At 38.8% G+C, this 17,151-nt stretch overlaps 1 protein-coding gene across 1 annotated transcript in view; it reads left to right on the top strand.

Moving 5' to 3' along the window:
• The window catches only part of LOC125466917 (A disintegrin and metalloproteinase with thrombospondin motifs 15-like), a 50,846-nt gene that overhangs the window by 19,180 nt on the left and 14,515 nt on the right, over positions 1-17,151 (top strand). The window contains exons 3-5 of the mRNA XM_048562084.2: positions 4,318-4,450; positions 5,463-5,630; positions 11,940-12,223. Coding sequence (XP_048418041.2) covers positions 4,318-4,450; positions 5,463-5,630; positions 11,940-12,223 — 585 coding nt within the window. The remainder of the gene's footprint in view (positions 1-4,317; positions 4,451-5,462; positions 5,631-11,939; positions 12,224-17,151) is intronic.

Raw genomic sequence — 17,151 nt, 5'->3', positions numbered from 1 at the left:
GTTTGGTTTAACAATTTGATTTGCTGGTTTAAATTTCAGTGACCTTGGTCAAAGTTAACAATACTAATTTTATTGGCATAGCTTATTGATGACGGTGACAAGGCCTGAGTCTGGAGAAATTATCTGTACATAGGAAGCATCAAATTTCCTTTCAACGCGCTTTAGACAATGAATTTCCTAGGAGGTTAACATGTTGCAGATCATAGTGATGGGCATTTGTCTATGGAGGAAACCTGAGCTACTTTAAATTTAATTGGATTGATCATTCAGGGTTCAGTTTCTTGTACAATGGCAGAATTCTCCATTATAAGGAATTTGAATGCATACCACTTAAAAACACTTGGACTGGATCCAGATTTCCTTGGTAGTGTACAATTGATTGAAAGGTGCTTTATTTTTAACTTGAGCAATTGATTTCTGGATGAGTTCAATAGGTTTGAGTAACTGAATATGTAACTGTTTCCTTCCAAAGTTCAGTATTTGGAGCTGTTAATAATCACAGAAAACTGAAAGAAACAGCCAATTCAAATCTTTAGATTTAATATGAGAGACCTCTTCCATTAGTTAATTGCATGAAGTTACTACTGTGTCCTTAACAGTTGGATCTATAACTTCACTATAAATATTAAAGGCAACCTCCATCCTTCTACGTCCCTTCCTTTTTTAATGAGCAGTAGCACTGGCAGTAATCTTATTGGAGTTTGTACTATGGATGTCTTAGTTATGGGCATGATAGATGTGGGTAAGAGCAGCAGGCAAAATGTGACAGATTGATTAAAAATTCTCTCCCCGTAGTAGTCATGATTCCTTTATCTCTCTGGGGAATATTAGCTTCCTAGACAATATGATTGTACTACAACACCATTGGTGGTTCTGAATATATCCACCAAGCCTTTGTCTCTCATTATTGCTTTCTTGCACAATTGAAGTGCATTTTATCTGAGTGGATCATGATACAGTCATAAGTGGCTGTGCTTTTCTTTAATAATAAACAATCAGTTTAAATCTCAGCCAGTTGCGATCTTTCTCTTGTGTTTGCAAAGAATGTTCCAGAATGGTTTAAAGAATCATGACAAACAATTCAAAAATGTATATGCATCATACCTCTGGTAAAAACATGATTTCTAGGCCTTTGTTGCTATTTGGATTCTGTTGCCTTTGAGCAACATTTCTGTCTAATATTTTTAATGAACATATATACTAGAGGATCATGAAACAGATCTGACTCAAGGGACCATTTAAGTTTGGTTTATATGGACAGAACAACATGATCTTAAATTCTTGTAAAGCTAAAATACAGGGAGAGTATTGATACCATCTTCGAGTCTTATCTGTCAGTTCATTCCCTTTTAACTCTTACTAGTCTCTGTGGGCACATAATGTTCTGTGACAAATGGTTTCAGTATTGGATATGTCCAATTAATCACCTGCAGAGCTCCCTGATGTCAAAGGTCATTTTCAGGTCTGTTTCCCACCAGCTTGAATACTGGTAGACTACGATTTGCTTTTTCCACATCTGCCTTTCAGCCATCTCATCAGGTTTCAACTAATCAATTATATCCTTAACACAGTGACATCAAAACGTTGCATTTAGCCATGGCCCTGAACCCACTACTGGCACATGATGTATTTCCTGATATCCAATTGCAGTCACTATTTTCATTTTACCCTTTGTTCTCTGAGATTCGCTTCTGATATGCCCAACAAGGAAAACCATGTGTATTTTTTAATACCTCCTTTCACAAATGCTTGTAGGATATGAAGACCCGTACCTTACCACTTCATTACCAGGGATGTCACACAACCTTTTCAGAATTGCCAAGGCAGTTCAGTGGTAAAATGATAATGGATAGGATTTAAGATGGTGATGTATATAACGATGTAAGAGTGATATCAACGACATAAGACTATTAAATATAGGAACTGAAGTAAGTTTTCAGCCCATTGAATCAGTCCTGTTGTTCAATCATGGCTGATCTGATAACATTCAACTCCACTTTCAAATTTTATCCCATAATCCTTGATTACCTTATTGATTAGAAATATGTCTATCTCAGCCTGTCAACAGCAGGCATGTTGCAATGAAAGGATGGAATATTTTGTAATAGTGAGAGATATACTTAAAGAGAACAGTATTATGTAAAGTAGTGTAAATAAAGGAATTAGCAGAAAGCTACTGGAATCAGATAGCAGTCACAAGTAAAGGGGAACAATTATGCGTCACAAAGTACCAGCAGAGACAGGGATACCATCTGTCTAATGGGCAGAATGGAACCTGAGCCACAAATCTCACAGTAACACAAACCAGGAGTGACCTCTAATATTACTTAGAGTAGTTATAAACGGTTAAGTAACTGAGGATACCAGGAGATTATTCAGACCTATGACAAATTGTGTGAAAGTGTATCTTTAATTTTTATGCACAGATTATATAAAAAAACTATGCTGTCAATCTGACATAAATTGTAAAAATACTACAAACCTGCAATAGATCAGACAGCAACCACAAAGGGAAAAGAGAGTGGGATTCTTTGCTTTTATCACACTGCAAAAAAAAGCATATTTGCCATTCAATTTAAAAGTTAAATTACTCTTTTACTAAATTGGGATGTACAACTTTTTAGAAGTGAGACGCAACAGTAGGAATATCTATGCTTGAATGAAGAAAGATAAAAAAAAGGCCACATCTCCAGCACAGCCTATTACCACACACTAATTGACTTCCCAGCCCTGATGTCTCTCCCTCTCTCTTTGCACAGCCTTGAGATGGATGAACCATGCAATCATTAATACCTTAAAACAGACATAAGCGATTAACAATGTACAAGCTACAATACCCATATGTCAGTCATCCACCTTCTGCATTATCTTAATTCTAGGTGATGATTCAGCTGTGAATGTGAATTTTTATCCTCTTAATTTACAGCTGATTTAAATCAAATTATTAAAATGAACCACTGCAATTATTGTTGTTGGGAAAAGAATCAGCAGGGATGCAGACAGTTCAACTGGTAAATCTTACTGCATTTTTGGCTTCTTCTAGCATTGCTGTCTTCTGTATGTTGAAACTACAGTAATAAACCATTTGCCAGAACAGTTTACAGGAGTGCACATGTTTACAGTATCCAAGTAACAGTGACATTTCAGTTAAACACAATCTACTGAACATACTGTTCAAGATATACTAATGTCAAAACATAATTATTCCGAATATCACATGGTGTCAGTCTGGAACATACATATAATTGATGGTGTTGATCTGTGCAAAATGTCTTCATGTGTTGTAATGGTTGGCATGTTTTAAAAAATGTAATCTCCTCAGAGAACGAAGTGGTTGGGCGGGTTTGGGAAAGGAAAGTGAAGTTGGGAGGGTGTGCAGTGGGGTGCAGGATTTTTCCATTGCAGTGGAATATATTCTTATTGTAATCAAACGCAGTGAGATGTAATGGGAAACATTTCTCCCACTGTTGCAAGTGGAGAAAGGGCTGAGTCAGGTTTACTGAAGACAAAATATATACTGCATTCTTTCAGGAATTGACAGGGGACCTGACAAGGGATCCAAGCTTTCTTCATGCTTTAAAACTAGGATCCCTTGTCATTTACACTGCAATGTGGGAAGACTATAATTTCCTTCCAGTATGGAATCAGTTAGGGAAATAAAGACTTTATACTTAAGTATCATAAAAGGAAAGTAATAAAATCACAATTATTGCTGTGAAGCCTATTACACTACTAAAAGCTAAAACAAACATTTTCAGTTCTTCATCAGGCACTCAATCTTATTTTTACATTCAGCATGTATAAGAACTATATTTCTGTAGTTATGTGTAGCATAATGTGACTGTTTGACAAATGGCTGTTATAAGACTCTTTTCAATCACAGTCTTATTTCCATATTCAGCTGGCAAATTTATTTTGGTGACTTTATTTAAGCAAAATTACTTAGAAATTGCATTTTGGAAACAAAACTCATTGTATGCTGGCTGGCCTCCCAATTGTGACATTTCCAATAAAATGTTGAAAAGTAATCTTCTGGCAATGATAAACGCTGTGCTGAATGATTTATCCAGCTTGTCAGACATGAATGATGTGCACCTGGAAAGGCTATACCTTAAGTGAAAAATATTCTGTGATTTCACAACAGTGAGGACCCCTCAACTGTACTTTTAAACTGACCATCATTAGCAGTTCTGTGGAGCTTTAAACATAATTGCAATTACGCTTTACTTTTAATGCTTAATCTGTCCATTTCTGGTTAACATTACACGATGAATACATCACTTCTTTTATGATGGTACGTGTTTTTCTTATTTGTAGGATTTGTGCGGTGCACAGACTTGTGACACGTTAGGAATGGCTGACGTCGGAACAATGTGTGACCCAAAGCGAAGCTGTTCCGTCATTGAAGACGATGGACTCCCATCAGCCTTTACCACTGCCCACGAACTAGGTATAAACTACATTTAGATATAGCAATATATATTGTGCCTTTCTGCATTTTCTCCCTACTTTTGCTTTATTTATTAGCATATTGCACAATGTACTACAATATCAGTCATCATGCTGATATTCTGCCCAGGTTAAATATGACCAAGCATGTTTTGTAAATGTCATGAAAACATTCTGCTACACTTTATTGAACACAAACTTTATCTAATTCTTGTAATAAGGCATAATAAATCTAAGGAGGAAATGGATCCAACTTTAAGAAACAGAGTGAAGCGACTGATGTTTACATGATATTTGTTGCAATCAAGAAAATAAACAAAAGGAAGAATTGATAATCCAGAGACATTGTTGTTTACCAGCTATCTGCCATTCAACATTACAATAAATTGTCTTGAGACTTTTGCTAATTAGTCAGTGAACTGTCCAGATCTGGTGAATGCACTCAGTCACTGCCAGGCACCAGTTGGCATTACATCCTTAAGTTCCTGGAAAGATGCCCGAAGGTATCTTTATTGCAGCTGTGCTGTATGACTGGAGACTGTTACAAATGATAGCAAAATGCCCATGTTGAGGTATCATGCTGAATAGGCTTGATTCAGAAGAAGCTGGCATCTGCACAAAACATTTGGATAGCTATATTGATAACTTTTGTGGGAGGATTCCAACAGTTGATTATCTACTCATTTGGCATTATAAGTTGATCATTGAAAATTATTGATCACACAGTTGAGAAATAAATGGACCTGACATAGTTCTGTGACGAGCAGTCTGTAATTGAATTAGTTCCATTAAGTGAAGCTGTGTCTTTTGCTGATGAAGGGTCTAGGCCCGAAACGTCAGCTTTTGTGCTCCTGAGATGCTGCTTGGCCTGCTGTGTTCATCCAGCCTCACATTTTATTATCTTTTGATAGAAAACTGGTTAAGTGAATTAGATTATCCTAAATGATCCCCAGTAACTGACAGGCTTCTTGCAACTGCATTTTAATTGAAAATTTCTTTGTCATTGCTTTTAGGCCATGTATTTAATATGCCACATGACAACGTCAAGGCATGTGAAAATGTGTTTGGAAAGTTGAAGGACAATCACATGATGTCACCAACCCTCATACACATTGACCGCTCTAAACCGTGGTCAGTGTGCAGTGCAGCAGTCATCACAGACTTCTTGGATAGTGGACATGGTAAGCAGGAACTTATTACTGCAAGGCAAAGGTAGTGTGAATTTAAAAGAAAATTGTATAAATAATCCACTTTCTATTCTCATCAGAATTTCGTCAAGTACAGTGCAGTTAAATTGTTAAGTTGTTTTTCATGGGCTGAGCCATTGTACTTGCAAAGTTGCCAAAGATGTTTCCCACAACAAAACAATAAACTCACTGGAGAGACGCAAAAACAAAAACTGATCACAGTGTATTTTAATCATACTACATGATCATTGAGTGGAAATTTAACATATAAGGTGAGTTGTTGAACTTGTAATGGGCTAGGAGCAGTGCTTAAAAATGATCTGAAATAGGTGACCCTTTATTAGTGCTTATTTAAATGGGTTACTACCTCAAGTCAGCAGAATCACTGATAAATTTGTATTAATCAATACATTTGTAAATAACCAATTGCATTCTACAGGAGGCCTGTTAATGAAAGGTCTATTGCATAAGGGAATTCCATGGGAGGGAAAAGCAGTGTTTTCTATGAAATGTTATGACTCTCACTGCTGTAATCTTAATTATCTCTTTTTGACTATAATTGCTTCTATTCAAAGTAATAAAGCACATGTTATCAATTTCAAATAAAAAATACCATTTGATAATGTTTGTCTTCAGTTCATTGGCTGGAAATTTCTCACAGAATTACGATAATTTCATACACTCTCTAAGACTGATTTGTGCAGATAAATCACCAGATATATATGTTAATTTAGTAAAATAAGGCTGGAATGAATCAAAAGGTATCATATCCATTTATGCAGCCATAGAATCATACAGCACGGAAACAAACCCTTCAGTCCAAATCGTCCACTTCGACCAAGTTTCTTTTCTATTCATGTATTTATCCAAATATCTTTTAAATGTTGTAACTGTACCTGTTCCTACCACTTCATGTGGCAGTTGATTCCACATGCGAATAACTCTCTTTGAAAACGTTGCTCCTCAGGTCCCTTATAAATCTTTTCTCTTCTTACCTTAAAACAGAGCCTTCCGTCCAACCAGCCCATGCCAACCATGCTCCCAAACCGAACCAGTCCCACTTGCCTGTGCCCAACCCACATCGCTCCTAACCTTCCCCACTTGTGTACCTATCCAAATGTCTTTCAAATGCTGCAACCATACCTGTATCCATTACCACCTCTGGCAGCCCAACCCACACATGAACCACCCTAAGCGTAAAAAAAACTTTGGACTTTAGGTTAACATATGATCCGGAAAGATCAAAAATAATTTCTCTATCTCTGGCAATTGTAAAAGACCCTACAGAAAAAAAACTAATCTGGGGAGACTTCACTAAAGGCTCAGAACTGTTCACAATTTGATATTATTTTGGCATTTTCAGTTTTTAATAAGGGCCTGTGACTTAAACAACTGTCAATCAGTACCCACGTCAACAGGATATGATGGCTAAGTTACCTGACTAATTTGTCAGTTTGAAGCAGCCATGATAGATATCCAAAATACATAGATCCTAGTGACCATTATTTGTAGATAAACGCACCTTAGAATAGAGAACACACATTTTATCATGCATCTTTTTTTGTGATTGGCCAGTTTATGTCGAAAGAAAAATTTAGTAGAATGATTTTCAGAGACTTAAATGTAATGGGCAAGTTCAGAATATAATCTAAAGAGTGGTATGAAATTGCTGACTCAATGAAATCTTACATGACTGTCTTTTAAATATGTAGAGAAAGTAAATATGAAAAACTCAGCTTTACAAGACACTTTGGTCTCCATTAATTTTGTTAATGAGTTGAGTAAATTTATTAAAACCAGTTTAATCTTAGTTGTGCGAATGTGCAAATTTATTAAGCTCTTGTCCAAAATGCATGGATGCTGTAGCTATAGTATCCATAGTTTCTAAAGGGTTGCTCAGGCTCATTTCAAATGCTGCAAATGTTGTTAGAAGAGCTGAATGTTTCTTTTGATATGTGTGTTTTAGGGGAAACATATTTTTCTGTAATGTGAGATAACAAGGTGTAGAGCTGGATGAACATAGCAGGCCAAGCAGCATCAGAGGAGCAGGAAGGCTGACGTTTCAGGCCTAGACCATTCTTCAGAAAATTTTCTGAAGGAGCGTCTAGGCTCGAAACATCAGCCTTCCTGCTGCTATGATGCTGCTTGGCCTGCTGTGTTCACCCAGCTCTACACCTTATCTCAGATTCTCCAGCATCTGTAGTTCCTACTACCTCTTATCTGTAATGTGTCTGTCTTGCAGGTAGAATAAATCCAACCGTGTTTGTAGGGAAAGAATCGAACACTGAATTACTTAAATTAGTAATAAATTTAGCATTTGGTTAGCATTTCTTCCATTATTTTGAATGTGTAATGTTGAAATGGAATGCATTTATTGATACAGAAACAAAGACATATCAGCAGATGTAGAAATAATTTCACATAATTTTGGCACCTGACTGGAGAATCAGAGAGGGCGTGTCATCTTATTTTTAGACCAGAAAGACTGTCTGACCGGCAGAATTAGGCCATTCAGCCCATTGAAACTGCTCTGCCATTGAGTCATGGCTGATATGCTTTTCAATCCCATTCTCTTGCCTTCTCCCCATAATCTTTGATTAAATTACTAATCAAAATCCTGTCTATCTTTGACTTAAATACACTCAGTGACTTGGTCTTTATAGCCCCCGCGGCAATGAATTCCATAGATTCACCACCCTCTGTCTGAAGAAATTCTTCCTCATCCCAATGGGAACCCCCGATCCTTCTAAACTTCATTGAATATAGACCCAGAGTCCTCAACTGCTCATCATATGACATGCTCTTCATTTCCAGGGCCATTCTTGTAAACCTCCTCTGGATCTCCTCTAAGGCGAGCACACTCTTTCCTAGATAAGGGCCCAAAACTCTGACAATATTCCAAATGTGGACTGACCAGAGCCTCAAAGACCCTCAGCAGTATATTCACACTCTTGTGTTCCAGCCCTCTCAACATGAATGCGAACATTGCATTTGCCTTTTTAGCTGCCAACAGAACCTGCATGTTAACCTCAAGAAAATCCTGAACTAGGGTTCCCAAGTCCCATTGTGCTTCAGCTTTTTGAAGTCTTTCCCCATTTAGAAAATAGTTTATGCCTCAAATCTTCCTACTAAAGTGCATAACCTAACACTTTTCCATATTGTATTCCATCTACCATTTCGTTGCCCACTCTCCTAGCCTGTCTGAGGCCTTCTATTGCTCCCTGCCTCCTCAACGTCAAACATTCTGTCCCTCTACCTATCTTTGTGACATCTGCAAACATAGCAACAACACCCTCAGTTCCTTCATCCAGATCATCAATGTATAATGTGAATAATTGTGGTCCCATCTCTGACTCCAATGGAACTCCACTTGTAATTGGCTCCCTTCCTGAAAAAAGACCCATTTTTTCCCAGTCTGCCTTTTGTGAGTCAGCCAATCCTCTATCTTAATTGCTTTTAACTCTTGTTTAAGAAATAGCCTGTAGAGTATTTGTGGGAGCACAGATAAAGAAATCCTTACCGTTGAAAATAAGGGAAACAAAGAAAACTGTGTGAACAGGACTACTGACCATTTCATGCTCATCAGGGCAATGATGACTGGTGGAATGACGAGTGACAAACACAAACTGATCAGACATCAGTGCAGTAAAAGCTGTAAGGTAACAACTGATGATCTGTAGTATGGAGCAATAGCAGTTAACACTTTTTTGTTGCATTTAATCTTTTTTTTTCTCCCAGAATCAGCCTGTTCAGAGATGTTATCACACATCTCTGGAGCAGGTGGGACTTGAACCTAGATCACCTAGTCTAGAGGGAGGGACACTACCACTGTACCACAAGAGCCCCTAATAACAGCAGTTATTATTGTGTGCCTGACAATAATCACATGAAACAATATCGTTAATCCTGTTATTTCTCATGAAATATTTGCTGAGTTAATAGTTTTAGGACAGATTGAGCCTGACAGAGTTCAGTGGTTCTGTTCAAGCTGCTTTACATGGGCAGCGGTCGAATTTTGAAATCTAAAAAGCCAACTAGTTTAAAAGATTAATTGATTTGAGATCCCACATGGTGCAATTGCTCATCTGTAAGGATTAGTGCAGCTGTGTTCTTTGGATCAGAAAACAGGATTTAAAAAAAAATTATGGTCCACAAAGCAAAACTTTTAGTGAAATCAAACATTGACAAGTTTTACTTTAAAGTTAAAGGGAAAATTATACATAATCTAACAGAGACTGTTTTGGGACAAAAAAAACACTATTCTGAAGATGGGAAGCTTCTGAATATAATTGAAGCATTTTTATGTTGGATCAGTGAGAGTTGTAGGCTTTCCCTACATTGTCTTAACAATGGATATCATTGTCGTAGTCTCATTTGGAATATAATTTTATTTTCATTTGTATGCCAAATACTTACAAAAAATGTGAGAACAGCTTCATCTAAAGTGTTGTGTACTTTGGTAAGTGCACACATCAAGAACTTGGAGTGAGTTTGTAGATTTGTCAAAATTATGCCAGGGATATGAGGAAAACACAAAGAAAACTAGAAAACACAAGAGCTAGCAGTACATGACTGATTAAGCCCTCTGCATCATTCAATACAATCCCGCTGATATTGGGAATCAATTTGGAAGGTTAAGGAAAGATTTAACAGAAGTGTTCAAAATTGTGAGGTGCTTCAATAGAATAGTAAGCAGAAACTGTTTAAGTGGGTTGGTAACCAGGGAACACTGATTTAGAATAATTAGCAAGAGAACCCAAAGGAAGATGGGAAGATTCTGTTTTAATGCAGTGAGTTATTGTGATCTGGAACATGCTGCTTGGTAGTGAAAGGTAACTTCTGGAGAGAGTTGGGAAGTGGTTAAATACGTGAAAAGGAAAACAAATTGCAGGGCTTTGGGGAAAGAGCAGGAGAGTGGAGCTAACAGCATAGTTCTTTTAAAGACTTGGCACCGGCAGAGTGAGCTAAGTAACTTCTTTCTGTGCAGTAGGATCCTTTGATCCTTGCGTGTATGAAATACCTGTATTCAGATCATTGATTTGGACTTAATTTTGAATGTTAATTTAAACTTGAGACGTAGCACTGAGAATTTCAAAGCCAGTGAACCATTACATTATGGTTCAGGTTATAGACTTGAGGCAGATATGTATCATCACATTGTTTGAAGAATGGGTTTGTTAATAATTCCATTTCACAAACCATTGTATGATTTAGACAAAACTCAAAATAATGTTAAAGTTACCAGAGAGGAAAAAAAAATCTGTGAAGTCATATGGCACAGAAGGTGAAGATTGTAATGATCATATCAGACTGTAACAGGTTCACTGATTTGATTGTGGCCAGTTGACATGATAACTTATGACTCATTCCATATTTGCAATTGAGCAACTTGCTCTCATTCCCTTAAAGCAGACTAAAAAATGTAATTTTTGCATTACACAGTGTACACCATGAAAATGTTGTAACTGATGTTGAATCAGTACTGAGTTTTATTTGCGTGAGCAATATATACAGTTTAACTAATTAGCTGATGTACTGGGTCCAGATGTTTCTTAAATAAGTACTGCTTCTTTAACTGTTGAGCAGAACATGTTAGAAAACAGACTTGGCTCTCTGTGGTGAAAAATATGCCACATTTGCAGCCAGAACATACTGAGAATTTTCTCCAGTTCTGGACGTGAGTTGATGTTGAATTGTACCAGAAAAATAGGTGGGAAGTTTCACCCATCAAGCTACTTGCGAATTTCCTGTTCTAGAAGCATTTCCTGGGGTGCATTAGGACCGTTGTTGGCTACCACAGAGGTAGACAGCCAGTTAGTCTATTTACACTTCAATTTAGGGATTATTTTTCAATGGCACTATCATTTTGATGAGGCTTCAAACACCAGTAGCACAGCTGTTGGCAAGAAAGGCTGCAGTCCTGCCTGTCACTCACGCTGATACAGGCTTTGTCGTATATTCTGTGCATTCTATGCAGGCAACTGAGATGTACTCACACTCACCTGATGTGCTTTGGCAGTGCCCATCTTGATGCAGCTGAAGATATATGTCAGATCTCAGATTAGGCCTGTGGTTTCCAGACCCCCGCTTGCCATTCTTAATAGTACAGTTAACGGATAGCTGAACATTGAAGAGGTAGCAGGTTGCGCTTTCAATGTGAGACCACCAGAAGATCCAGCCCTCTGAGTCATTGCACTGAATACATTGTTTTAGTGAAGCTTCCTGAACAGAAGACCAAATGTAGTTTCATGTTTAAGAATATGTGGCTATGGTATATCAATGGCTAATCTCTTTCATCTACAGGTGACTGTCTACTAGATGAGCCAATGAAACCAATTACATTACCAGATAGTTTACCAGGAGAAAGCTACAACTTGAACCGACAGTGCGAACTGGCATTTGGGTTTAACTCCAAGCCGTGCCCTTACATGCAGCCTTGCCTAAAGCTCTGGTGCACTGGGAAGGCACGTGGACAGCTAGTGTGCCAGACAAGGCACTTCCCATGGGCAGATGGAACAAACTGCGGAGACGGAAAATTCTGTATGAAGGGTGTCTGCGTGGCAACCCATGATGTGACAAAATATAAGGTGAGTTCTCCAAGTGGTTCTCATTTTGAAAGAAAGTTATGCATGTGTGTGACTTTTGGTTTTGTTCTTTTGTTCATTTCACATGAAATATTTGTATTTACACATTCTGTGATGTGCTCGTGTTATATTTCCTAGGATCATTTTTCTAATTGCTTGTATAGTTAGTTTACATCCAATATCTGTCCAGGGTAAATTTTGAGTGTCTAATCTACGAACAAGAAAATTAGATTAAATCACACAACTTGGATATGTTATGAAATGCAAATAATCTCAGAACTCAAGTGCATAAATTGACTTTGTTTATTACAATGTTTCACTCCACGTATAAAGAACACAACAAGTAGCATGCAGGAAAACATGTCAGAGCAAAATCCATACTAGTTCATTGGGAAATGTGTCATTGAGTTCCGATAATTTGTTTCAATTCCCGTTTCAGTATTATCCATCCTTGATACAGTTACATCTGGGTGCAAAGTGTTATTCCATCAAACATAAACAGATTAAAATTACCATTTTAGTTAGTAAGTTTCTGCTTGTGTCCAATTACTATTGACAATCTGGGATCCTTCATCATCAGTCATAATTTTTAAGAAGTATAAAAGAGAATGACTTTCACAAGAACCAAAGGCTGAATTTGAGAGCTTTTTGGCTGAGTGTGAGTCGGGTTGGGTTTGGTGGAAAGATTCTTGCCTTGAGGTGGAGCAAACTTTCCATCTGTGTATGTATCAAAACCTGACACATTAACTGGCATTTCAAAATATTTTGTAAGTATCAGGTTCAAATTCAGCCCCACCTTACCACACCATTTCCCAACCAATTTGCCACTCTCTGGGGATCCTGGAATTAAGTGGCGTCCCTGGTGCAGGCACCATCTTTAAAGGGCATTGTGTACCCAGGAAAGCACTGTCAGCCTAGAGCTGCCCTACCCAGTTCCTAACTTTTATCTTGGGCATGGCAGATGGAAAAATCAGTGCCCCACTTTGTGGGCATTATCCTGGAGCTCCTGCTGGATTGAGTGGTGTTCATGTGGGATTTCCTGTTTTCCAAAGACCAGCAATGGAAGTCAAGACCTCAGACCATGCCAGCTTGCTCCAGGGTTTGCCACCCAGATTAAAACATTTTCAAGCCATCTGGAAGACTGTTTGGCACTGTAGAAAGAAAGCCAATGTCCTTCTCCGTTCCATTGGCATAAGTGCCACCATTTTCTTTCCAATACCTCACACTCCCTCAATCTCTGCCACGGGACTCGCCTCCCACCAAGGTTCATATTCCATCACTCTCACAAATGTATACAACACCTTCATCCCTCACTTCCAACTACCTCAACCTACAATAACACTACTCCTCCATGCCGTCTGCAGGGTTTGCTCACTTGTTGGGGAAGCTTCCCACCAGCACCAACAGTAGTAGTTCTGTCACGCATTTTCATCTCCCTTCCTGTTGTGCCTGAAGGAAAACAGCCCACAATAGGACAGAAGGAGCCAAAACAGGTAATGTGCTGTCATTCAGGTCCTCTTCCTTGATCAGCAGGAGAGCTTGACTCTTACTGCCCTAACGAAGGTCTGGACTGATGTCGGACATTACTCTTAATGTACTGTACCAGGATTTCTTGAGTGACTGAATTCAGGCTTGCTTTTAACCAGGCAAGCTTGCTGGTGGCAGGCCTGCGTGCAATGGCATGGCAAAACAGAATTAATATGAGCATGGTGCCTCTGAATGAGGCGATAATGTGGAAAAATGCAAGGCAATACAGAAATGCTGTGAGCATCCAGGTAGGGTCAAAGTGAGTGAATGATATGTCACTGATTAAAGAGCCTGTAGATGGAGCCTGGTCCAGTCCATGAGTTGGATGCATGGCCTTGACTGCAAAGTGTCTTTGTAGCATATTACAATGACAGTTGCCAGTGCATTCTCAGGTTACATCATTGAAGTTTCCTGTTAGTGGATCAGGCACATGCTGTGAGGAAGCATAGAGCCTGGCACAAGTGTGCCAGTGTCCATGATGTGGGGTGCATGTGGCTAGTGCCCATGGAGTTTGCTCATGATGTTGGTGCCTGGTGCCCAGCATGGTCGACCTTCTGGAGCAATTGACAAGTTGTACTCACAAAGAATCTGCTCTGGTTTCCATGTCAAGTTTCCCAGATTGCTGGTTTATATGACAAATTTGGTAATATTGCAACTCTGGAACGCTGGGTTGTTAAAAATGTGTTTCACAAGCAATAATGAGCTTCAATTGGGAACTTACTGATGGTTAATGAAACTCTTGCCCCTCCAGTTGAGAGAACCAGACAAGATGTGCCAAGATGGTCTTGATGTGAAGATGCACTCAGCAAACACATTTGTTGATTCTACCGTTCATCTCTCAATGGCCCACATTGCTTGGAGCCCAATAAGATTCCACCTCAAATGCTTTGCAAACAGTGAAGTACTTTTGAATGTAGTCACTGTAATAATGTAGGAAACATAGAATTCAATTTGTGTTCAAATGTTGACAAACAGAAGTGTATTAATAACCAGCTAATCTTATTTTTTTTTTCGATTTTCGTTATGTGATAACTCACCTGGCCTGCTTCAATGTAGTTCAATGTGGGATTTCTTCATCCAACAGAGAGGGCAAACAGGAATTTATTTTAATGCCTCATCCAAAAAAGCACCAATTCAACAGTGCAGCACTCGTTATTAAACTGGAATATCAGCCACTTCTCAAGTCCTGGACATAAACTTGAATCTAAAATTCTTTGATTCACAGACAGGAATATTATGACTGAAACACAGGTGACCCATTTGCAGGAAGCTTTCATGTTTAGTCTTGATGCTAACTTATTCATCTCAAATAATAGCTACTTCATAAATAGTAGACACCAATGTAATATGATAAGATAGATATCTTGTATAGTATCTGACACTTTAAGCACATCAATGTTTTAGTCACTCCACAGAGACCCTTAATGAACATTCATCTTTAAATTTGCTGATGACATAATATAAAAAAATGCCTCCTAGTAACATATGTCAGGAGAAAATGCAATTGAATACAGACAAACATTATTTATTTTATCTGACATTATGTTCGATAAAAAAGATATATATTTTCCATGTAATAGACTCTCATTACAACAGTCAAATTAACTTACCTTTGTGGATAATCTTCAAAAATTTATATATAATATGTAGCAGATTGAAAATGGCAAATGGATCAATTAAAACCTGAATAATCTTGCAGTAAATACTGTTGTTAAAGCCATAATGCGCGTATCTGTGATCGATTTTCCTTTCTCTTGGATATACACAGTCCATTGCAAATTTAAAATAAATCTCAGCCTCAGGGTTTGAGTGAAGGTTCGTAGCTCTGGTGCTGCTAGTAGATGTTGGTGTGTTCACCGATATGAGAGGTTTAATAGCAGACATTTCATCCCCTTACTAGGTGACATTTTCAGTGCTGTGGTGCCTCCCGTGAAGCACTGTTGTCTTGTGCCAGGTCAAATTTATATGGCCTGTTTTTTTGCTGCATCCAGTAGGTGCCGGTTCTAATTGTGCATTGTAATTGTCGGATATCAGGTCTAATTCAATGTGTTTGTTGATGGAGTCTGCAGACGAATGCCAAACCTCCAAGAATTCCCTGGCTGTCCTCTGTTTGGATTGTTCAATGATAGTAGAGTTGTCCCAGTTGAAAGTGTGTTTTTTTTCTTGTCTGTGTGCATTGAAACCAAGGATATCTGGTCGAGCCGTTTAGTTGCTAGCTGGTGTTCATGGATGTGGGTTGCCAGTTGTCTGCCTGTTTGTCCCAATGCAGTGTTTTGTGCAGTCTCTGCATGGTAGCCCTATCCAACCTACTAGATGAACACAACAAGCAACAGGACGAGGAACAGATCAACAAACACTGCATGCTCAAACTACTGAACTTATGCTTTCAACAGCAGGATACAGGAGCAGATCAACTGGACTTCCATGGGCTCACCCATCTCCGGACTGATAGCTGAGGCAATCATGCAAAGAATGGAACAAACAGCCCTCCCACAGATCCAACCCAAGCTCTGGATCAGATACATGGACGATATTCTTGTAATTATAAAAAGAACAGAAATTGAGAACACCCACTGGCTCATCAGCACCATACTCACAGGGATCAAATTTACAAGAGAGGAGGAAAACAACAACAAACTCCCATTCCTGGCTGTGATGGTGGAAAGAAAATAACGGTGAGTCCCCAACAAAAGTATACAGGGAATTCACACATACTGCCCAAGTCTTAATCTATCACAGCAACCCCCCCAATGCACACAAAAGTAGGTGCGTTAGGACCCTGTTCAAAAGGGCCACTACACACTGCAGCACACCTGATCTGCAGAAGGAAGAAGAAGAACACCTCTACAAGGTCTTTACCAGGAATGGATACCCCCACAGCTTCATCCACAGATGCCTAACCAACAGACAACACAACCAGGGCACACCAAAACCCAAAACAATAGCCACAATACCATATATATATAAAAAAAACCCTCAGAACTGACAGCCAGACTATTCAGTCCACTAGGAATCACAACAGCACAAAAGCCAGCAGCAACTGACCAGGGTTAAAGGCCCAATGGATACGATGGACAGGATGAATATGGTTTACAAGATGTCATGCAGAGACTGCACAAAACACTACGTGGGACAAACAGGCAGACAACTAGCAACCCACATCCATGAACACCTGGTAGCAAATAAACAATTCGACCAGATGTAACAAGGTATAGAGCTGGGCGAACACGGCAGGCCAAGCAGTATCAGAGGAGCAGGAAGGTTGACGTTTTGGGCCTAGCCCGAAACGTCAACCTTCCTGCTCCTCTGATGCTGCTTGGCCTGCTGTTTACACCCGGCTCTACACCTTGGTATCTCAGATTCTCCAGCATCTGCAGTTCCTGCTATCTCTGACTCGACCAGAT

This window comes from Stegostoma tigrinum, chromosome 32 (genome assembly GCF_030684315.1).
Source record: "Stegostoma tigrinum isolate sSteTig4 chromosome 32, sSteTig4.hap1, whole genome shotgun sequence".
Classification (NCBI taxonomy): Eukaryota; Metazoa; Chordata; class Chondrichthyes; order Orectolobiformes; family Stegostomatidae; genus Stegostoma; species Stegostoma tigrinum.
This window is presented reverse-complemented; position numbering and strand designations above follow the sequence as displayed.